Raw genomic sequence first — 24508 nt, 5'->3', positions numbered from 1 at the left:
CAGACTTCAGGGTTATCCAGTCTACTTAAGTGAGGAGTATCATTGAATCAGTAACCACAACTGGTCGCTATCCTAGAGGTGCCAAAAGACACTGTATTTGTTCTGCTTTGGAACCCTCTCAAACAGAGTTGCATGAATCTGCTCCATTTAATCCACTGTTTATTTTACTGTGCTTTTTAAGAGCTGCAAGTCTCAGAATACTTCATAAAGAAATACAAGATTGCTGGATTTCAGCTTATGAATCTACTTCTGTTTGCATTTCGGAGCTGTCCTGCCCTCAAGTGTCCTGTATTTGTTTTCCAGAGTTGCTTTACCTTCAGCGTTCCTTCCCACAAACACTAGTTAGATGAGAACAGTTCTGTTTTCCACCAAGCAGACAGACTTGGACAGCTCACATGGAGTGGGTTTGTATCAGAGCACTAACAGGAAAAAAACAAATGGAACGTTAGGAGTGGAAATTAAATACATTAACCCTAATGAGAACACTAATCTGCTTTCCAGCTAGCTTTTCAGAGCGGAAAACTCCCACACCTTTAAGCAAAGAAACCTAAAGGAAACACAGGATTTTGGCAGAGATTGTCAAATGACCCCTGAAGAAGGCGGGTATCCAAGTCCCATCACAAGGCATTGTGAGTCTCTCCCTGTTGTGGCCATGTGTATGCTCAGTCTGTTTGTGGGAACAAGGGAAGTGTGGGGCATGTCACAGATAGGCACCACCGAATTACTGCTGAAGGACACATCCTGCAGTGGTCAAGAATGGCTCACATGAGAGAAAGCTAAAGAAACACTGCAAAGAGTGACAAAATATGGACAAAAATAGCTTGTAGTGGAACAGGTCCAGCAAACAGGGTTAGCAGACAAGAATTCAGGCTGTTAAAAAAAACATATCAAGCAGTTTCATAAACTAGCTACGTGTATAGTATCAGGGGCCGTGCCTGCTGTTTCCCCTGATAAACATGTACCAGCATTCGGCCTACGTGCCTGCTCACCTGACTTCATGCAGGCAGCCCTCAGAGTTTCAAAAGATGCAGGTGAAGAGAGAGAGAGGAACCTGTGAGGGGCAGAGGGGTGCCTGGCACAGCTCATCACTGAGTCACATCATGATGAGTGCTCATCACTGGGTCACAAGATGTCTGTGACGTGCATACCCTCACCCTGCCCCTGTCCAGGTCTCCATGGGATGGGTGCCCTTTGGGAACAAGCAGCTTTGCAGACATGACTCTTCCATCCCAAACATCCATCATGAGTTCTTCCATCCCAAACACGGCAAGGGGGGGTGGGGGTTGGGTTTCAAAGAGTAAAATAAGCCTTGGATCTTTCCACTGCCTGAAGGGAGGAGTCTCAACAGACAGGAGATGCCCCCCATGAGCTGGGCGCTGCTGCAGAGGAGCCCCGGCAATCACAGTGTGCAGCCACACTGCCCTGCGCCAGCACAGCCCCATCTCACAGAATCATAGAATTGTTAGGGTTGGAGGGGACCTCTGGAGTTCATCTAGTCCAAGGCAGGATCATCTAGAGCAGGTGACACAGGAATGTGTTCAGGTGGTTTTTGAATGTCTCCAGAAACGGAGACTCCACAACCTCCCTGGGCAGCCCGTTCCAGCGCTCTGTCACCCTCAATTAAAGAAATTCTTCTTCCATGTTGAGCTGAAACTTCTTGTGTTTTATTGTTCTTAAGTTTAGTTTATTGCTATTTAGTTCCTTGCAATTGTTCCTTTTCCTGTTGCTGGGCACCACCGAAAAAGTCTGGCACCATCCTCTTGGCACTTGCCTTTGAGATATTTATATGCATTAATGAGATCCCCTCTCAGCTTTCTCACCTCTAGACTAAACAGGCCCAGCTCCCGCAGCCTCTCCTCATAAGAGAGATGCTCCAGGCTCCTCATCATCTTCGTGGCCTCCACTGGACCTTCTCCTTGTCTTTCTTATACTAAGGAGCCCAGAACTCCTGATGCAGCTTCATTAGGGCTGCGTAGCACCCGAGGACCGCTTCCCTCGACCTGCTGGCCACTCTCTCCCCAGTGCACCCGAGGGTACCACTGGCTCTCCCGGCCGCAAGGGCACACTGCCGGCTCATGGACAACTTTTCACCCCCGGCTCGTCTCCCCTCGGCCCGGCCCCGCCAAGCGCCACCAGCCTCCCCTCCGCCAGCGGCGCTGCGGGCGGGCCGGGCCGCGGCGCCGCCATAAGGGCGGCAGGGCCCCCCTTCCCCCCGAGGGACCGAGCCGGGGCCGGGCCGGCCAGACCGGACCGCGCCACACGGTGCCCGCCGGGCGCGGGAGGCGGGGCCGGGCAGGTCGGAGGGCGGCAGGACGAGGTACGGCGGGCGGCGGGGAGGCTGAGTCGCGGTGGGGGCGGCCGAGGGCGAGCGAGGCATCGGCCTTGTCCAGGGGGCTCCACCGCGGAGGACGGGAGAGCGAAGGCGGGGCCGGGCCGGAGGTGGAGGGCCCCGGCCGCGCTCCGCGGAGGGCCGCCTGTCAAGGCCCCGAAGGCCGGGCCGTGAGCCTGGCCCCTGCCGCGTCAGACCCCGTTCTCGGGGCGCTGTGGCCCCCGAACCCACCTCTTGCCCTGAAGGGGTTACAGCCGGCGGGGAGGGGGCTCGCTGCGAGTTGCTGGCTTTAATATTAAAGGCTTGAAATGAAATGCTGAGTGTGCACTCTTTGCTGCCACCCTTTAACACTGTGGTCAGGGACAGACCCGCTCAGGTATAAAGAAAGATGCACTTAATGAAATGTACTCTTTGTCTGGGAGAAGGGGGGAAAGGTGCGCCCCGGGCTGGTGGGAGAGGCCGTGGCGCTGCTGGGGGGGTCGGGCTGCGAGTCCTGCCCAGCAGTGCCACTGCTGCCTTCTCCCAGCTCAGCTGGGGGAGTAGGCACTGACATCACGAGAGAAACTTAAATGCTTTATGCATAGAGGACAGAAGCCTAACTTCGGACAGTCATCAGAATGAAAAGGTGAAACAAAAGGGGCAGAGACACAGAGAGGGTAATGCTGCTGTATGTGTAGCTTCCCAAAATAGCCTAAGTTTCTACCTGGAAACTTTGGGTAGACTGTGAAAATTCCTGGGTTTGCCTGGTGTTTCAGGGTCTATGACATCTTGCTTGAAATGCCCCAGGTGCACTGTGGCTGAAAGGGCACTGAGCTGTGCACTTAGAAGACCTGTATGTATCCATAGTGTGCGCCCAGATTGACCATGTAGCACAAGTGCAACAAAACCGATGCTTTGGGTAATGTCAAGCTTTTCACCTCCATACATTTATTTTTGACTGGGAAAAATGGTGCACACATCCAAAAAAATCCCCTAATGGAAATACCTGGATAGTGGGGTGTTAGGAAGGGCAGCAGTTATGAAAAGATGGTACAATAGCCAACAGACATACCTTCTGAATGTTTTGACATAGTAGTTAAACACGACTCAGAAGAGCATGTGTTATTTAGAAACCTTTAAGTTATGATTTCTTTTCTACCAGGAGGAATGTGTTTTCTCTTCCAGAGTTGGGACCATGGCTATTGACTGGATTGGCTTTGCATATGCTTCATTGCTGGCGTTTGGAGGTGTTGTAGCATACACTCGTAAAGGTAAATAGGCAGCGGGATTTGGAAATTAGGTGTTTGAATTTCCTCTATGCAATGTGAGACATGAAAGTTTTTCTGTAAGTAACACAACGGCACGTTAAATCCATCCTGCGCTGCTGTAAATGGACTGAGTCTCATGAGATGTTCTTGGATCAGCTTAAGTATTTAAATGGTAACTGATGAGTTTGTTTTCAAACACTCTCAGCAAAGAGGGGCTGTCTTGTTATCTTTTACCTTTGGTGTGTTTTGAGCCTTCTCGTTTCCTGTAACTATTCCTGTGTTGAGCACAGTAGATGATCTTTGAGTAAAGCTTATTTTCTACAGAGACATCCAGGCTTGATTCTGACATTCCCAGACAAACACTGGAAAGGACCCTTTTACTTGCATACTCTGATTTGGTGGTTAATTCTCTCGTACTGTTAGAATTGTGTCTTTTCACTCTAAGATAACGAGGCTGGTTTACTATGAAGCGCGTTTCCGGTATTTCGGTGATTTTTGCAGTCCCCCGGGTGGCAGCGCCGTGCCCGAGCCCAGCACCCGGCAGAGGTCGCAGCGGTACCGAGGATGGGCAGGCGGGAGCTCCAGGCTGGTCCCGTCAGCTCTCCCACAAAGTCCCAGCAGCGCAGCGTTCTCCTTCCCCGCGGCCATTATCCATCCCGATTCTTGTGATTTAGAATCAGTTTCCCTTCGTAGCGTGCATATGCTTTGCTCTTAGAGACATGGCTTCACTCTGAAAACATGTGCTGTATTTTTGTGTTTACACCTAGCTGCACTCACTGTCCCATTCACCTGTTTTCTTCACTCTTGGTTGGTCAGTCCTTATGACAGACTATTTTTTTATTGGTAAAGATTTCCGTTTTCCTCCAAAGTCTTGATTAAAAATATTCAAAACAACAGGATTGGGAGCTAAGTGATGTCTGGGGGTCTGGATTCTTTATTTATGAACATCTTGGGATCAGCTTAATCCAAATAATGCCTGCTGATTCTGTGCTTTTATCATATGGTACCAAGACAAATGTCTGCTCAGAAACCTAAATATGTTACTGAAACTCTGGGATTTATGAACCAGCTTTGTAATAACACTGAAAGAAATGTCATGTTACTTTTGGAAGCTCTATTTTCATCCCCACTGCCATCTAATTGGGGTTTTATGTTTTATTAATTAAATGTGATGTTGGTGATACCATTTTATTGTCCAGGACTGATGTTAGACTGAAAGGCCTTATGATGTTGGACATGTGTTGTCCAATTTACTCTTAATATATATTGACACATTTCTACCATTTTTTGAGGCTCCCAGGTGCTGTAAGATGTAGTTAAAATGAACAGACAGTTCAGATAAATTACAAAAATCCTTCTAAAGGTATGTACGATAGAGATAATAGTGAAATTTAAGTTTGTGCTTCAAGGATTATTTTTCCCAAATTGCAAGTATTACTGGATCCTGATCATCTTACTCTAAGTCAGTTGACTTTGCCCCTACTGCCACACAAGAGAATGAGCCAGTAACAGAAGTAATACTCTCTATTCATGCTGGGTAGGCTAGCTGGACTGTGGCAGAATCAGTTCTTTTTTCAAAATACTGGCATAATACTGTGTAGAAAGAGAATTGCTGTATAAAGATTGAGCTTGAAGACATTGTATTGAGAAATAACACTTGAATGGTTTTTTGCAGGTAGCAAAATCTCTTTAGCTGCTGGTCTCACCTTTGGTTCGGTGGCTGGTTATGGAGCTTACTGCATAACATGTGATCCAAGAAATGTGAAGATTTCATTGTGTAAGTTTTTTAGTACAGTAAACAAACAAATAAATCAACAAGCAGTATCCTGAACTGCATGTAAAATTGTCTCTTTAGTAAATTTTGAGTATTGCTATGGTTTAAATGTTGGGTTTTAAATAGAGTTTGACACTTCAACTTAGCTTGCAAAATTCAAGACTGGAACCATTTGCAAGGTAAGGCAAATCATTTACATAAAGACAGCAGGTGTGTACCATCTGGCAGCACCTCCTTTTATTAGATGGTTACCTAACATTGCACATATTGTGAAATCCAGCTGAGAAACATGGGATAGTACTGCAATCAAATCATTAGCTTTACAGATTAGAAAGTAATTTCAGCAGTAAAGTAGGTGTGGGATCCAGGCTTGCATAATGTAACGTATCCTCAGCTCCCAGTGAAACAAATAGCTTGGCTTAGTGTTTTTCCTTTGCTGTTAAGAAAGACAGAATACAAACTATGCAATAATTATCATGTTAGCTAGTTTGCCATGAAACCCTCATGGAGGCAAGAAACTACAATCCCTAAAGGGAGCATTGACCTTGCACAAGTGATTTGCAATCAGAGCTACTGGAAGCTTTTTGCACTCATCGTTTTAGCAAAGGTGGCTTAGGCTGTGGTTTCATATGCAGAAATGCATTTAAAATGCATTTAATCCAGATTGTATGAGTACACTACTGTTTTTCCTGAATTTAGAATTTACAGTATACTGTTCATACTGGCTTTGTTCTTTACCCCAATCACAGTTATAAAAATTTTCGTTTCAAACAAATGTTGAGTAGCATTGTTAGAAATTGTTCCCACCAAATTATTTAATAAAAGTGATAATGGTGTATCTGATCTGCTCCTAAATGACCTAAAATTGGATTTCCAGTTTTGCCACCATGACCTTGCCCAGATTAAGTTATCCCACTTTAAAAAAAAAATAAAAAAAATTTTTTTTGAATGAAGACATAGCCTGAAGTATGTTTAAATTTGTAATCATTCAGTGTGAGATGCTTTTAGCTAGCATATGGAATTGTGTTTTTATGGGTCAATTAAATCACTAATTTAGATACAGAAATTGTGGAAGCAGAGTCTAATTAAAACTTATTCAATTTTGCCTGTTTCCCAATTCCCTGGTTTTGAAAGGACTAATATAAAATTTCCATTAATGTGCTTGTGAGCATCAGATATACTGAAACAATCAGTGTTCTGCATTTCATGTAGCTGTAGGCATGTGAGGACTTTCTCTCAACTGAAGAAATGTGTATTTCTTGTTTAGCAGAAATTATAGCAATACAGATGAGATAGAGTTCACTACACCTGCCTTAGAAAGTTTTTTTTATGTAGAGTAAAAGGAACAAAGACTTTTTAAAACAGTCTTAGTTTAGTATGTTTACAAAGAGATCATGTTCTAATTCCTTTAAACTTAAACATGCATTTAACCTTGGCTAGGAATGGGTGCCCTCTTCAGTGTCCACCTGTTCTGAATGTAAGAAAGAAGGTGGTCATTTTGCCTCAAGTGGGTTAGGAAGTGTTTGTACAAAGTACTCTACCAGGACCAACCATTCAGGCTGTTCTTAATCTCTTCCAGCCTGGTGCATCTCAGTCTTTTGGCTGCTAGATACATAGATACCTGAAATGAATGAAGAACTCAGTAGGAAAACTTCAGAGAGAAGAAAAATTACACACATTCCCATACCTTAACACCTTTGGTTACTCTATATGATACTTTCAGAAAGTACAGGCTTTCTGTAATAAATGTGCATTACTTTTGTAGAAAACCAGAATGCTTTCACTTATGCCTAACCTGCCAAAGTGTGAAAAGCAGCTAGAGCACAAACGAAAGATGGAAATTAAGTGCATGGATTAAAGTGAACACTCTGAACTTAGAAACCAGTACAGTAAATTACAATGTGAAATGAAGCAAGTACCCAAACCTTTAAAAGGTTAGTAAATCTAAAAGAAAAACCACCCCCCCAAACCCATAATTATCTATAGTATTTATCACCTAGGCAAGTCTCCTACAGTAATGTAGGTAATGTTATAGTACAAGACCTTGAAAGTAGGGTTCTTGTAACTTGTCCTACATACAATGAGTATGTAGCATATGAATACCTCAGGCAAATTCTCTTAGTCGTTTTATAAATTATTATTCCAGGCATTTTCCTACTCCCCCTTACATTAGCTCTGTGCTTTCTTGAATACTTCAGTGCAATTTTATGTGCTTGGAGTAGGTGTAGAAAGTCAGGGTTCAGTATGCAAAGAGTGCTGGTATGCAAGTGTACTATTCACAGTGCAAGTTGATTCTGATCTGAGTATGATTCACTGAATTGAATTTTTTATGATTTATTGAATTTCTTTGACCTATTTAAGGTGAAACAGTGAATGTACAGCACTTCAGAAAATCAGGTCAAAAAGTTGAACATCTTAAAAGGTCAGTGGCACATGTGAAAAGCCAGATACTAGCAAATGGAAAAAAATGACATTACAGAGTGAACATGCTTTGTAGCTTGTAATAAAATGTAAAAATACTCAGGGTTCTGGCAAGACACATACTGTGGAATAGTCCAATCTTCAGACATTCCTGAGAGGATCAAGGCTATGGGACTAGAAAATAAGAGCAATGGATAGTGGAACATAATAGGGTTTTTTTGCAGTGTATCTTTCATGAATGCACATAGCTGGTAGAATTCTGCAAGATACCTGTAACTGTTAGAGCTTGTTTTATAATGCTGGAGAGAGTTTAAAACTAATTTTTACCACCTGTTAACACAGGACTCTCCACAGGAATAGACAGTGGAGTTTGAAGAAAATTAGCCAGATGGTTTTTAACTGCTCCATAAAAAGAAGAGATTTGTGTTACTGCCGTTACTTTGGCTGCAAGAGTGATAAAGTCCAGCTGCCCATGAGAAGTCCTGCCTCTCTGCCCATTTCTAGGAAGCATTTCAGGTGACAGTTCTTCAATGAAGCCAGCTATCTTTCTAGTTTTATGTATTCTGTGCTTTGCCAGCCGGTCAAAGGAGGTGATTGTCCCACTCTACTCTGCTCTCATGCAGTCTCACCTTTAATACTGTGTGCAGTTTTGGGCACCATAATATTAAAAGACATTAGGCTATTAGAGAGCATCTAAAGGAGAGCGACTAAGATGGTGAAGGGCCTTGAGACAAAGCCATATGAGAAGCAGCTGAGGTCACTTGGTTTGTTCATCCTGGAGGAGACTGAGCAGAGGCCTCACTGCAGTTACAAATTCCTTGTGAGGGACTGGCACTGATCTCTTCTCTGTAGTGACCAGTGACAGAACTCAAGGAAACAGCATGAAGCTGAGTTGGGGGAGGTTTAGGTTGGATATCAGGAAAAGGTTCTTCACCCAGAGGGTGGTTGGACCCTGGAACAGGCTCCCCAGGGTGGTTGTTCACAGTACCAAGCCTGTCTGAGTTCAAAAAGTGTGTGGACAATACTCTCAGGCACATGGTGTGACTCTCGAGGTGTCCTATGCAGGGCCAGTAGTTGGACTCAATGATCCTGATGGGTCCCTTCCAACTCAACATATTCTATGATTCTCTGATTCTCATTTACGTAGCACTCTACAGCCATAGTTCGAGATGAAATCCCCCTGCCTGATGAGTTCACTGCTGCCTCCATTTTTAGGTAAAACTATTCCAGAAAGAAGATGCAATTTCTTTCATGATGCTTGTTTTCTGCTGCTCACGCTGCATTTATTCCCTCTTGGGCTGTCCACCTCTTGTCATGGGCATGGATGGTTCCCTTGTAGCAAAAGGATACAAGGGAACTTGTGGTCATGATGAAGGAGATGTTGATAGCCATATTCTGTAGCAAAAACAAGTGGCAAATCTTCCAATCTAGTTTTTAAGGCTCAACAAATAAAGAGCTAATATTCTAAAAATAAAACAGAAAAAAAGTTGACTGCACTAGCTCCTTGAATAGTTAGAAAACAGCTACAGTGACCTGGGGTGGTAGGATTTATGAGATCCTATTCCTGTAATTCAGCGTACATGATACTGTTACTACAAAGATTCTTCCTCCTTTATTTGTACCCCTATGAATGTAGTAACAGGGTGAGTAGAATTCACTGTCTGACAAACATACTTAGTATCCATGGAATAGGATTTAGCATTCTGTTGTACATAGAAACCTTATTTGTAGCTGAGAGCAATCATAGTGGTGTATTTTGGAAAAGCAAGAATGTTTTTATAGGTCTTATATCTGATCTAATTTTATTAAACTGCAGTTCATAGCAAACAGCACTGACCTTTGATAACTCTCCGTGTTCCAGAATGGTCCACTGGGAGAAGTGAGAGCATTAATATATTGGATTGTCTTTTACAGTTTCATCTTTTCTTTTGACAATTATAATGGGAATGAGGTTCAAGAGGTCCAAGAAATTAATGCCAGCTGGACTAGTCGCATGCCTGAGGTAAAAATATATTGAGAATCTTAATGTAAAGATTTCACTGATTTTCAAATAGTTGCCATTTCACACCTGATTCAAAGCAGTATCAGTGGTAGTCGCTATCGTTTAGCAACTATACAGCTTAAGTGAAATTAGTTTGGAGGTCACAGTCCTGTTTATAGTGAACAGCTTTTTCATCTCACTAGCCAGGTAGAGCTAGTAGGTAGATAAGAAGTGACTTTTGCAGCCCAGAAAGGAGAGGTCTGCAATTAAATATTAATGCATATCGATAAGGCTCTTAGAAGAACCTGGATAAGCCTCAGTGGTTCTGAACACATATGCATATTAGTCCAATTTCACACAACACGGTCATCTTAAAAAAGGGCCAACACTTTGGTTTAGAAATGCTGCATTCAAAACTATGGGAAGCACAGCACCATTGAAAACCACAACATTTTTGACCCAACCTAAGGACTTTGGTCAGTATTTTTGCAAATTATGATGTTTCTAACCATTCCAATTGCTTTATTGCTGCTGTTGGGCATTCTGGAAAATGTCATTTTCTGTACCTCTTATTTTGGAATGAAGTTATGGAATAAGTCAAAACCTTTTTTCCCCAATGAGTCTGTAACTCAAAACATTCTTCAGCTGTAAGTCGGAATTCCTGTCTTCTGAAGGAATAATAACTGTTCCTTCATTGTTACCAGATTTATTATAGCACCATTCTGTTTTACTCCAGGATTTTTATACAAGGAGGTAAAGATCAGATGCAAATTGTCAAGATGCAAAATTTAAGAATCAGGACTTACACCAGAAAACATTATTGTCCATTGTGGATCACTGTTCCAGCCTAGGTGGACTGTGTGTTTCAACAGACACTTAGTCTGTAGATTTAGACACTTTAAAAGATTGCTTAATAGAGGCTCATGCATGCCCTGTTATTTAATGATGACTTTCACTGGTTTTGTTCATGCACAGCCATAATTAAACTTTTTGTTTGTGTTTTTTGCAGCCTTTTGATGATTTTGAGGCTTGTTTTTATGCTGCTGTAGGAGAATTTAGCAACTCAAGAAATGAGTATGACTGCTATGCCCACCAAACAAACAGACATGCTCTCCATACTTGAAACAAGTCTAAACACAAGTCTTACATTGCATTCATCTTTTCTGTAAAAGATCTGTACCTGTTACTTGATTGACATGGGCTGATATTTTGCAAGCTTTTTTTAAAAACTAAAACAAATGTTTTGTTGATGTATTTTGATCTACTTCCATTTAAGCAGTCTGTTAACTCAAGGAATCTTCCTCTGTAAGTTTGATCTCTTTTAGGGGTGCTGAGCACCCCAGGAAATTTGATTAGTCTTGCACTGTATCTCTGAGAGAAGAATATATATAAATATATCTTTATGCTAAAAAGGTATCTTGTATTGAAGCATAATTTTGTAGATTGTGTATTAAATGATCAATTCTAAATCAATAAAGTCTCATGCCTGTACTGTGTTGCACTAGAAAACCCTAACCCTTCCTTTCAAACACATGTTCTTATTCCACTGCTTCCAAATCTAAAACCTATAATCAGTGTCCAAATAAAATGTAAAATGTTCGAAACTTCTCAATTTTTTATGCAGAGGAGTGAGACTCTTCAATGAAGAGCCTGGTGATCTGCTTTGTACTCTAGTGGTTTAAAACATATACCGTGCTGTAAATTGCCACTGACACAAACCACGAGCTGAGGAAGGTTTGCCGTGCTGCAGAAACAAGTTCCAAACTCTCAGTACTCTTGAACAGGTTTGCCGTTCCAGTCTTATGCAAGAAAAGGAGACTGTTCAGTCATAAACTCTTCAGGATTGAAGTTGCTTTGTTTTACATACAAAATAAATATTCCCTGGGTCTCAAAGCTTGGCCAAGACTGTCTTCTGGTGTACAGGGAGTGCACAGCCAAACCATTAGTAAATTGACTATGGGTGAGTGCAATACTGAAGACAGGAATTTTGCTTCATTTTTTTCATCAAAGCCTGCTTATGAAGGCTATTGTGTATCAGATCTCAGTGCTGCACAAATCTACCAGAGGAATATCAAGCTTATTATTCTTGGCAGGGGCTTAGGTGGTGACAAGGTGTTGTGAGCAGCTCAGATGTCTAAGGCATAACTGACAAAAAAAGCAGGGGAAAAATCCTTACCAACCCCAAACTGCAGCCTGCAGCTCTGGAATCTTTTGCTGACAGATGTTGGTATCAGTTACCTCCAGGTGTCGCCAATTTTACAGGTGATTGAGCTGGTATGTTACAGATTTCAGATTGGGATGACAGCTGCACAAATATAATGTGCTTCATTTCACCATGAAGCAGAACTTGAAGGCATATCAGGCATAGAGCAGCTTTGGTGACATGCAGATCTGGATACTTGCAATGTAGACACAGTGAACGCCTTAAATTAGGCTGCAGTGAAAAGCTAAGGCATCCTAATGCTGAAATGCAGAAGGCAACCTGCAGTTGCTGCTACCCTAGACCCTAAATGCAGTTTAAGATGTTGCATTCTAGAGCATGTCCAGAGTTGATCCTTCTGTGTGTTCTCTGAATTAGCCATGGGGGCAGGGGGCTGGGGCTAGCCTCCAAGCTGCACTGTAATCCAGAAGCTAGTGCTGGAATTCCTGAGCAGCCAAAAGGGGTAGCATTCTCAGTAAGTCCAACATATCCTATGGGACTAAAAGCTCACAGAACACAACAGCAATGTCCTGTGCCAGTCTCTGTGATGGTTCCTAAATCATAGCACGTGTTTGTAACAGTGAAATAGCTCAAGGAAACAAGTACTATTGTGGGCATGGCAAACTATTGCTTCCAGTTAATCACATAATTTAACGTAAAACTCTTCAGAACTCAGCAGTGCCCAGGTGAGTGGGATGCTTGTGGTTTGTATCTTTGAGATGCATGTGGCTTTTCTTAGGCAGAAGTCAGAAAAGGAGTTAACTTTGCTGTTATTCTGCATTTCCACTGTTTGCTTGCCTAATTAGTTTGAGTCCTGCTGAGAAAAACAACTGATTGCAAAGAAGGATAGTTTATGACACTGTTCTTAAAAGGGACAGTGCTGGTTCCTGTGAAATCAGGGTAAAGAATCTGAAATAGCAGTGAGCGCTTTAAGCATTGTTGAGGTAAAACTCTTTCACTGAAAAGGTAAGCAGCCAGTGCAGTTCTCTTTATTAACTACTTGGGAAGTGACTGGAGAAGGTAAAACCTTACCAAAAAAACAGTCAAGGGGCATTTGCCTCACTGCCCATCCAGTCAAGCAGCAAAAAGAAGAGCAAGGGTAGGTATTTTCAAAGGATGAAAACCACAGCAGGCCAATTAAGCACAAGTACTTTGATCTTTCAGTGAAAAAAATAGCTTTTAAGAGATTCATGTGGGGATTAAAAAAGTTTCCTACTTTTGCCCAGTAACTTACAAGGATCATGAGTTTTAATTTTATTTTCTTTTAAAAGTTTTTATTTATTTAATTTTTAAACTGCAGCTCTGAAAGTACAGAGACAGCAGTGAAATACAGCAGGAGACAGTGAACTTTGGTCTAGGAGACCATCCAAAAGATTTGAGGCCTGAATCTAAATGACTTCTCCATTTGTTATTCTCCTGCAATTTATAAAGAGGAAGATGGGGGGTGGGGTAGCTTTCTACACTACTGTGGAAGCCACTTGAAACATTTTATCCTACCAGGCATGTACTGTAATTGAACACACACAAAGTATCAGTATATTTTATTTCATGTAATGCTTAATGAAATACCACTTTCTGCACTCAACAGATCCAAATTAGTCTTTTACTCTAATTTAAAAGTGTATTCTGTTTCAACACTGACTATGTGATGCAAGCTATGGAGCACATCTATGCAATTTACACTTACAAGGCACAGCTCTGGTAATATACTATAGTTGTGCTATCTTCAGCAGATTAGATATTGAATATTTTCCTCACAACAGCAACAAACTTCTCATCTGTTGGTGGCTTTCTCTGGCTGCCAGGCTGCAAGAATTTTTTGATTGTTGGAATGTTGCTCATTCTTCCTTTAAAAGCCTGTAAAAAGCAGAAGTAAAGCCAATGAGTGTAATGAAATTAAAACTCCATCCTTTATAGCTTAAAAATCAGGTGACTTTGATTTTTCTTTGTCAGATATACTACTAAACAGAGAATGGTAGTAGCATTTTCTGATCTGTCATGCTGGTGCTATAAAGTTTAGTTTACCTTAGCTTCCCAGATAGGGATGGGAGAAATTAATATTAAAGAGTTAAGATTCATCTAATAAAAAGTGGAAGAAAAAAAGAAAAAAAACCAAAGCAGATATATTGGCGGGGGGGGGAGGGGAGGAAAAGAGGTAAGGACAGGAATACCTCAGTGCAAAGTACCACAGAAGACATAAGAAACTTAACTGCTCTTTTTATATGATTTCTTCAAAACACAATTTTGCTAGCAAAAAGAAAAGCACAGGAACTGTACACACAACAGGCTGAAGGCTTCCCTTCCTGATGCTCATTGCTGTGTTTGAAGACATGAAAATAGCAGTTAAAGGACCAAACTGGTAGGATTAGTAAGTGAATTCCTGCCAGCTGAGAACAACTGGGAAAAGTAGAGCTGGAGAAAGGTAAGGCCCCAGCAGGTCTGGGGGCAAGGCAGGGCAAGTGAGTTCAGGTTTTTGTATAGAAACAGACCAGAGAATCATCAGTACAATGGCTCAAAAAATGTAAACATCAAATAACTTTTAACACTGGTCAGCGATATTTCTATGTTACGTTCCATATTGAGATCAGATGATTACTAACCTGTAGCAGAGGAAATGCAGACAGTATATCAGGCTTACATTCTTCTGTCATTAAAATGGCTTCCAGCAGATGGATGTCTGCCCAGCTTAATTTGTTGCCAACAAGATAATCCTGTCCATGATCTTTTAAGGCCTATAAAATATGAACAAATAAAAAATTCAAAAAGTCACATAGGATGTAACAATTTTATCTAGATATTTCATTACAGATAGGTCTCTACAAAAACACATGAAAAGCCATGCAAGAACATATGAAGTTAGAAACTGATATTCTTTATATAAAAAATTAAATCAGAACTCATGTTTCAGCATGTGTGGCCCTATCTCTCATTCTAACCTACTGCACCAAGTAGCTGTATATCAAGTCCAGTACCCCAATGAAGACTTAATCATGCAAAAGAAACAGGACTGAAGTAGTCAGGACAGTTTATGTGTAAGTACACCTTGATTTTTTTAAAGAAAAGGTCAAATGGATTTTCAGGTGTTTCAGCAAAATTTGAGATCACTAAATATAGTTTGAAATATATTCAGAATGAAGGAACACAGCCTTTCCACCCTTCATCCCGTAAGGAAGGATTCTTTTGTGGCAAACTGCTGATGTAAGAATCGTAGCCTGCCAAAGCTACAAACAACTGTAGTAGACAGATTTTGGTGAATGTTGCAGCACAGTTTTGGAGCAGTTACCAGCTCTGCAGCCTATCTTTTTCCTAAAGACTATCGCCCTCATAGCAGGAGCAAGGGAGGACGTGTTTCTGCCTAAGCTACACTAATGCTACACTTAAACAAGTAACAAATGTGTACTAAAAATAACACCTCAGTCTGTGACTTTGGAAGCCAAGTCCCATCTGCCAATTTTACCACAGAGGCAGTAATCCCTGGGAGAGGCAAAGCTGACACCTTCGTGTAGTTATTTCCTACACTGTTCCAACAAGGTCCCACAGCTTTTTTGATCAAAACTGTATGGAAACTCCCAAACAGAGCATCGGAACCAGACTGCTTGTAGGGCTTTATATTGCCTTTAGCTGCTCTATCTGGGTGCTGAGTGCTTAAAGTGAACACTTACAACTAGGGATGTTTTCTGTCAGACTGCAAATCCTGGTAAGCTGAATCAATGGAGATCTTAAATAACTGGTACAGAGAGAAAATTATTAACTATTCTAACTAGGCTAAAATCACAGAAGAGTTTTAGTTGTGTCTTTACCTTTAAGAGAACGCAGGTTATTTTAAAGACTCCCCTCCAGGGAGCATACACACTAAAACATATCCCAGCAGTAGTTTATGCAACCTAGGCACAGGTTTAGAGAATACTGGTGTGTAAATTTCCTTTTTTATTTTTTAGTAACTTGAATACTTCAAATCTTTGAAAGATTAATGTGTGCAATCAATCTCTCTCTCAGCACAGCCCTCCCTTGGTATAGCAGTGGATATATATGAACTCTGATTACAGAAGTGCTGGATTATGTCATTTACATCGTTATTTTACAGGGCAGCCTCAGTGGGCTTCCCCTGTGCAACTTAAGGCTCTGATAAAGAGGGACATGAAATTGCATGAAGTCCTGTATTTTTCTGAACGGACTTCAGCTGCCTGGTAACCAAGAATTCAAGCTGGAAACCCAGCTCAGCTCTGAAACAACACAGCTTTGTACCCTTGGCACAGACTTCCAAGGAGACCACTATGCTCTGGAAAAGCGCTGTGAGAAAGTCTGTACAGTACAACCATACAATGCACAAAAGGTAAAGCTACAAACCGAAGTAGACTCATGAGATGAGGATCAAACAGAAAAATGTTAACACAGAAAAAAAAATTAAAATATCCTTAGAAGAAAAATGAAACAACAGAACAAACAACAAGCTGGTAAAAATGGCAGTGTTCCAGAGAGAAGCAAGAACAACCCATTCCCTCCTGACCAGCTCTTCCCTAGCCAAGACTTCATTTGCTCCAGGGGGGTGGCAAACATACCAATACCTTCCTCACAGCTCATTAGAGACTAACTGCAGTGCATGCTAGCCAGTAAATAATTGCTTTATGCTTTTTGAGCTAGATACATCCTGTTTGCAGAGCCTCTTTGTGCCCACTTAAGGATGCTCAAAGAGCAATTCAGAGAAAGACAGTCATAGTCTCTCAGCACAATACATTTAAGCAACAGATTTAAGAAAGGTCACAGATTAAGATCCTTAACTGTAAAGGAAAATTATATTTAACCTTCAACAACAAGAATAAAAAGGAAACCTTATCACTCTACAACCCCCTGAAAGGATGTTGTAGTGAGGTGGGGGATCAGCCTATTTTTCCAGGTAACAAGTGACAGGACAAGAGAAAATGAACTCGGGTTGTACCATGGGAGGTTTATATTAGATCTTAGGAAATTTTTTTGATGCAAAGGGTTGTAAAGCCCTGGAACAGACTGCTAAGGAAGTGGTAGACTCACCATCCCTGGAAGTGTTCAAGAAACATGTGAATATGGCACTTGAGGACATGGTTTAATGGTAAACATGGTGGTGGTGTTGGGTTGATGGCTGTACTTGATGACCTTAAAGGTCTTTGCCAACTTTAAGGTTTCTATGATAACCTAATACACTTTCAGGCAATAAGTTCTGAAGGCTGGCACAAGTATTTAAATGGCGCATTTATGTAAAATGCTAAGAGGTCATCATCCACTAAGCTAGCTTTAAAAAAAAGGATCTGTTCTTTGAGGAGTCTTAAAAAAGACAGCAAAGAGAGTACTGAAACTAGAAAAAGATTATTTTGTGGTTCTCTTTTCACATTGCTGAATACTGGCTCCATCATACATTTCCAGAGTTGTGCTGTCACTTGCCTTCTGAAAAGTATATGTGTGAGGAGAAGGAAGTGGGTTGGGAGGGGTAACCTGTACCCCACTTTATGTCTTTGTGAACTACTGGTGATTTATCACTTACCTTTTCATAAACAGGAAAGTACCTGGTTGTAGCTCGTTCAGTGATTAAGGCAAGATTCTTTTCTTTCGTATCAGCTGGTTGAAAAGGGAGAACCATGATCATTCCCATCAGGTCTGTAGTTCCCTCCACATACATATCAATCCTGAAACAAATATTTTTGTTTCACATTTATCATTAGAACATTCTATTTGGGTTTTTTGCCTGAAATACAATGCTGAAGTGAACACTGAGTAAAATGTTTATTAGTGAATGCAACTTAAGACACTGGTTTATTTTCTTGTTCTTCTACTTAGAAAAAAAACCTTGCAGTTTTTTTCAACACACAGATTTTTATAAGCAGGCTCACAGTGTCTGCAATAAGCAAGCTATAAATAAAAGGCTGCAACTAATGTATTTAAAGTGGGGTTCATGCTGTTTTCCATTGATAATATATTCATTTATGCAGTGGGAGAAAAGACCACATATGCAAACCATGGTAGGAAAGAAAAATAATTTTGAGGTCTCATCGTGAAAGGATGCCAGCTACCAATTGTCAGTCCATAACAATCCCACAATCTCTGGAGCTGCAAAATAAAAGCCTCTATAGTAAGTGACAGTCTGTTAGGTTAAGGACTTAACTGAACTTTTGCATGGGTTTTTTTTTTGTAGGTTTGTTTCATTATTCAAGAAAAAGTAAATCAGGATTTTTTTTTTTCTTTTGTATTAACCCTTTAGGTATGAGAATGGAAAGCAGCCATTCTTACAAAAGCTTACATAGTAAAGCTTACATAGTAAAGTAATATTAGGAAAATATTGGTTTAACTTTCGGTAGCATTCAGCCACTGAACATATCTTTTTTTAAACCAGCTGTGAAAGACTCTTTACCTGTTGAAGAAAGGAAATTAGAATACTTAATGACACTTCATTTTTTATAGGTAGCTGTAATTTTTTTCTTTTGTTTTCCCATGTAAAGACAAAAAAGGCATACTTAGCCTTTATTATTGTATTACTCTCCCCCAGGAACTTAGTGCAGTTTTTGTCTGTGAAATCAAATGAGTCTGAAGGTGGCCCTAATATTCTCAGAATATTGACAGTTAATAATTTATCAATCAGAAAGTCCAATCACTCAATCCATGGGCCTGAGGAGCCAAAGCCCTGGCAGATGTATATGCATCTTACATACAGACATTTCACAGGAACATTTTTTTGGTAAACACTAAAAATCATGGAACAGCATTAGTGAGCATATGCACTGCTACCCTACCAGGCTCTCTCCTTCAAGTCTTTTCCATAGAGGTTGTACTTTGCTGCTATGTAGCTGAGGATGGCTCTGGTCTGCACCATCCTCATCCCATCAATCTCCACCATGGGCACTTGCTGAAACAGCAAGACTCCATCTAGGGAAGAAAAAGAAGCAAACCACTCAGACTGCTGAAGCACTACACTGAAACTAAGGAAGAAACCTGGTAACAGACCCAGACATTCTTAAATCTTAGGGATGAATGAATCCATAAGGAAGCAGCTCTTCTTTACAGGTCACATCATACTGAAGGTCTTACAAAAATATCAGCTGTTGTTCTTTTATTATGTAGGTGTGAATTTATGTTTAGGGTACAGTTTACAGACTCACCATTGCGTAATTTTTCTAGGTCTTCTTTCGTTTCTATGAATTGTTCCTCAAACTGAAAAGCATCAATAGAAAACAACACTGTGTCACTCCAAAGGCAATAGAGAAGTGGAAGGAAGTCTGGACATCAGACTCCACCTCTCCACACTATTCTCTATACTTCTCTTTATATTGACCCTGTTAAGGAATACATTCAGTGCAGGTAGCTGGGTGAGCAGCTGCAGCGCGATCTGCAGGGTGAGCTCTGGGTGGCAGAATTGGAGGCAAGAGACCATGAACTGCCAACCCTTTGTATAACAAAGGGCACAGGGACCTGTGGCATCAGCCAGCTGAGACACAGCAGGAGCAGATGACACCAGGCTTTTGAACACTTAGACTGTATAAAAACCATGGTTTTCCTTCGTTCGGGGTCCCTCTTTGAAGGTACCAGCTCAAGCTTTTATTCTGTTGTTGCACCATGATTAAATTATTTTTAAGAACTTCTGGAGTGACTCCTGGTCAGACAGGAAAGTTTCCTCAACAGATCCCCCACTCCTATTCTTCATCTCTGCTCCAGCAAATAACCAAGGACTATAATGTCCCCAACACCATTGTATTGTACACTGCATTATGCTCCAAATAAAGCTTCCCTAACATAAAGACCAGTCTACTCACCTGCATGAACTGTTAACAGCTACCAAATCATTCATTTAAAAGCAGCCAATGCCACGTGAAATATTGAGAATTTTTTTTTGTAAGTTATGCATGCCTCTGTTACACAGCATTTACCTCCCTCTTTCCCTTGCCTTTTTTTTTTTTTTTTTAAAGTAAGGACATTTGAATGAGGAGAAGATCTTTGTCTTCTCAGCACTCGTGCTCTGCAGCTTCTCTGTCAGCAACACTGACAAGTGAGTTAAAAAAGCTTTTTATGTCCAATGGAATATAAATAGTTTCAAAGAACTGTATTCAGACAAAAACTTAATGTAGAAATTAAGATGCCTTAGGATGTCTTTACCTGATGTTTATCTATACAACCCCCCTACTGCCGCCTTTAGAGCAGATCTGCTGATTTACCCTACTCAGGTCCTGACGCAAAGAATGAAAAGTACTTTGTTTGGAGATAATGTTCTAAAGTTTTCATGTGGTATGTATGGTCTTTCAGTGGAGAAGAATCATGAGACACAAGGAATTTATGAGCATTGAGAAAAAGTCAGAGATACATAGTTTTGTCTGTAGCAATAATTTAAGATCTCATCTTAAAGTATGTTTCAAAAATGACACCTATCAATTCTCTTTGTGTGTTAAAATCCTTTTACTGCACAACTATTGCTCAAGGCATACATGAAGTACAACATGAGAGTGTATCACTGAATCTAAGCATTCTGCATCACAATATACAATGTTGTGCATATCCCTAAGCAGAGATGTAGTTGGGAAACATTTCCTGAGAATACCTATTTTAATCAGAGATTAATATGATCACTTTATAAAAAAAAGGTACAAACCTCAACCCCAGCTGCTGCTAACAGCCATCGGATTGACTCCATCTTCCCCCTTCCCTTGGTGTAGTGCAGCTTGGGTTTCCCCGCCATGATTTCAGAGTTCTTGTTTCCTAATACATTCAAGATGATGATTTTACAGGAAAAATGTTTTAAGTTAGCATTTAAAATGTTCCACTCCAGCCTACTTAAAACAGTTGGATAAATGTGAAAGTAGAACAACCAAGGCCGAGACAGTTGGGCTTGATGCAACTATGTTTTCTGTGGATTAATGGAATAAAAGAAAAGGTACACACTACTAGAATATGCAGCAATTCAAAATCACATCATGACAGAATATAACAAGCATCTACTAAACCCTATACATATCTTCAAAAATATTCATGTAATTTTTACAGCTCTTAAGAGTTTTACAACCAAAGCAGAACTGTAAGATATTCCTGAATAAACATATTTTTAACCTTGCAGTGATGCAATATCTTTAGTAGGCATTGGGTTTTGTGACAGCATCCATATCATATCAAACTTGAAAATGTATGTCAAATGAACTGCTTCCAAAGAACACCAACCCAGCAACATCAGGTTTCACCTCTCTCATAGGACAATTCAGAGCCCTACGTTTCTGTGTCTTTACAAATATGAGCTTTTAAAAGCAATGTACTTCATCAGGCCTGCTCACTTCTCTGTTTAGCTAGTTCTGTTACAGTTAAACTATAACAGGGATTTATACCCTATTTGCCCCAAAAACTAAACTTGAAAATCAAAACCAAACAAATGGGACAGTGACCTCTGCTCGGCAGATAGGGCCTGAGTAATGCCCCCAGCAGCAGGGGGCTGAAGTCAGCCCACCAGATGATGGCAATGGGATAAAACACTTTGTCTTTTCAAATTTCCCCAACACGTGGAGTCACATGCCATAGTATGACATCGGCAGCTGATGTGAGCTTGCCTGGTGCTGGAAACAAAGCTATCATTGTATTCTTATCACTAATGGGTCCCAGATGAATGAGGCAGATTTCATTAGAGGTCAGTCACAGACTAACAGAACGCTTCATTGTTAAACCAAGGTTTAATCTGTTTACAGGCAGGCTTATTTATCCTTGCGTAGACTTCACAATACATAATTGAGCCAAACTGTGGAAGTTTTGGCCATAATCCCAAAGGCATCAATAAAGAGGCATAAACAAACAGCTCAACAGTGAGAGGGAAGACTGCCTCCCTGGCCCTCTCCACTGAAGTCCCTTGTGTTGAGTGGTATCTTCAGGCCCAATAGCAAACAGCTATTGCTCTGTTAGGGACTGGAGTCACAGGAGAAATGTGGTGCCCCTTTCCAAACTACAGGTCTTCAAAACCAATTCTCAGCTCCCACCTAGCCCTGGCAACATTTGTATCCCCAGACACCTCAGTCTCTTGTAACAAAGTTCTCCTAATAAAAAAATACATGCTTGATAATAAGGACTTGATTATGTCTTGACTGGATTTGGCATCTAGTCTAGAGCTGCTGGATGTCTAGCTTGATTCCTGACATCTGAACAGCAATAAGGCATTCAGAGAAATGACTTGTCACAGCTCCCTCACTAGGTCCTACCCATAGAAGACCATGACTTATGCTCCATTTCTAATTCCTGTATGTGTGTGAATTATGCTATACCAAGTAAGAGAGCTCTCAGCCTTCCATATTTCAAAAATACTTAAGAACTGATCTTGGACCTTCACAAACTGGACAAGCATTCTAACCTCCAGAATGTGGGATCAAGCCTGGGAAACACACTATAAAGACAGGCTAGCATTAGCAGAAAGAGCAAATTTCCCTGACTGTTCCCCAAAGCAGAGGTAAAGCTGATAAACCTCAGCCCAGCCAGAGCCCTGCTTGCTGCTGTCAGCCCAGTATTCTGCTCAAAACAGCTGGGAAAGCTGAAGAGCAGAATAAGTGTCAGTGAAAAAAATTTCAGGTATCAACATCACTCATATTTATTCATCACAGTTCCTTTTGTGGATTGGCCAAGGGCTGAGTCTTTTTGTTTGGATAAGAAAAACCTTTTATCTTCCTGGAAATACATTGCCTTAGGTCTGACTTTGGGGTTTAGGCTGAACAAATACATAGGGTTGCAAGGTATTTTGGTGACCCAGTTATGGCTCTGTACTGAATATCCCTTTGTAAAACAGTAAGAAGAGTAGCAAAATTGGTAAATTATCTTTCTTGAATAATAGACCTGAAAATTAATCTCAAATTTTCCTGATGTTTCAGGGCATTAGACCTTCCTTGGACCTCAGCCAAGCAGGTACTGCTACTGCTGTGATCACTGTATTAAAAAAAATCATGCAATTTTGTCCAGAGGAATTCAGGCACTAACCTTCTAGTGAGATACAAGTAAATTAATTTAACAGTAAGCTCATAATCTGCTGCAAAATCTTAAATTTTCTTCTTAATTGGATATGGACCCAGAAGTAGTTCTCCGCAGCAATGTTCCTCAACCTCAGCCCGTACAGGGCTGTTCCAGCAGAATGACCTTACACACCGTACAGGGCTGTTCCAGCAGAATGACCTTACACACAGCACTGCATCGAGCCCGGCTCGGCCCCCGGACTATCTCAAAAGTGTAACTGCTTACCGGCGTGTGGTTTCCACTGGGACTCAGGGCAAGCCTGGATTCAAAATGCGTTCCTTCCACCGCCCCAGCCAGGAGGAGTGCCTGGACGAGATAAAAGGCCAATTACCCCCGGAGATTGTACAACCTGCACTCCAAACAGCAGTTCTTCTTCAGGATACCTGCTGAACCTACTCAGGCCCGAACACGAACACACTCTTATGCACAAGCACCCGCCCGTCCGAGCTCCCTGCTGCAGGAGAGACGCTGGGGAATAACCCCTGGTCAAACTCCCTGGAGCAGCACGGCCGGACACTCCAGCGCGTTTCTCGAGTGTCCACTGGTCCGCCACGCACCTTCCCTCTGCCCCCCCGGCAGGACCCCTGACTGCGGCCACATGCCCAGCCCCGCCGGGCCCCCCGCCTCAGTACCGTGCGCTCGGGCCGCTCCGCCGCCACAGCGCCCGCCCCGCCCGGGCAGCGCCGCCACACGGCCCGCCCGCCCGGCCCCCTCCAACACGCCGGCCCCGGGAGGCGGCTGCTCCTCCCCTCGGCTGCCTCGGCGGCCGGGCTGTGCCCTGCCCACCCCGCAATTTGAGGACAAGGCCGGCTACAGCTGTCCCGGCTTCCCGCTGTCAAACTCCATCCCTAAGTCCTACGACCAGGGCTGACGGAAAAGTCATCTTGGCCTTGTCCCTGGAGTCTTGTGGATTGGCTGTGTCTGTTGCAAAATGTGCAATATGTAAACATTTTCCAACAAAAGGATGTCCTCTGATGTTTGATCTTTGTACCCTTTGAAGCCTAATCAACAGGAAAGGAGATTTAATCCGTGAAACAGGTGACAGCTAAGAAGCCAGCGCTAAGTGAAAGGAAAATTACTTGTCAGTAGAATTGCCTTGTTAAGGTTTAGGGCTCAGCAGGTTTCAGTGATCTCAGACCTGGGAGGGATGTTAACAAAGCTTGGAAAGAAGGATGTTCTGCTGATAGTGGACACAAAGAATGCAGAATTTATGGCCACAAGGGCATTTGGCAGAACTCCCAAGATAAGGAAGAAACTAATAAAGACAACTCAGCAACCGTGCTGAATCAGCTCCAGCTGGGTAAAAGGTAATTCTGGCAGGGGGAGATCGCGACCACCAACTCATGGTCCGCTGAGCCAAGAAACCCACTGACCCAAAAGAAGAGAAAGACTGAACATCTGGAGTAGTTAGCAAGAGAAGTGAGGGAATCATTAATCAGTAGAAGATGGAATAATAATCATTAGGAGAACCACGTAACTTATAGACAAAGAGCACTGACACCTTTGTTTGCTAAAACGTATAAATAGTAAAAAGTGTTGATAGAGGGTGTGCTTGCTTTGTGGAATACCA

The 24508-nt window shown here is 41.8% G+C and overlaps 2 protein-coding genes across 3 annotated transcripts; one reads left to right on the top strand and one right to left on the bottom strand.

Annotated features, from left to right (window-relative positions):
• The first annotated feature begins 2154 nt into the window (after nucleotides 1-2154).
• Nucleotides 2155-11356, top strand: TMEM14A (transmembrane protein 14A). 2 transcript variants are annotated; one of them, XM_050340729.1, is made up of 5 exons: nucleotides 2155-2317; nucleotides 3494-3579; nucleotides 5252-5353; nucleotides 9686-9773; nucleotides 10762-11356. In XM_050340729.1, exons 2-5 carry the CDS (start codon nucleotides 3504-3506, stop codon nucleotides 10799-10801), a joined length of 306 nt encoding a protein of 101 aa, XP_050196686.1. In that variant the 5' UTR covers nucleotides 2155-2317; nucleotides 3494-3503; the 3' UTR covers nucleotides 10802-11356. The 2 variants fall into 2 exon arrangements, with proteins under 2 accessions (XP_050196686.1, XP_050196687.1); XM_050340730.1 differs by lacking the exon at nucleotides 2155-2317 and adding an exon at nucleotides 3101-3227.
• A 2122-nt stretch (nucleotides 11357-13478) lies between these two features.
• On the bottom strand, nucleotides 13479-23250 carry LOC126653206 (glutathione S-transferase). The gene is made up of 7 exons (XM_050340726.1): nucleotides 23164-23250; nucleotides 20558-20664; nucleotides 19077-19128; nucleotides 18711-18843; nucleotides 17468-17609; nucleotides 14553-14684; nucleotides 13479-13809 (listed from the first exon to the last, which is right to left on the bottom strand). Exons 2-7 carry the CDS (start codon nucleotides 20642-20644, stop codon nucleotides 13687-13689), a joined length of 669 nt encoding a protein of 222 aa, XP_050196683.1. The 5' UTR covers nucleotides 20645-20664; nucleotides 23164-23250; the 3' UTR covers nucleotides 13479-13686.
• Nucleotides 23251-24508: the final 1258 nt, after the last annotated feature.

The sequence above is a fragment of the Myiozetetes cayanensis genome, unplaced genomic scaffold (genome assembly GCF_022539395.1).
Source record: "Myiozetetes cayanensis isolate MyiCay16 unplaced genomic scaffold, myiCay2020 scf97, whole genome shotgun sequence".
NCBI classification, from domain to species: domain Eukaryota; kingdom Metazoa; phylum Chordata; class Aves; order Passeriformes; family Tyrannidae; genus Myiozetetes; species Myiozetetes cayanensis.
The sequence above is the reverse complement of the archived record's forward strand: the minus strand, read 5'-3'. Positions and strand labels throughout refer to the sequence as shown.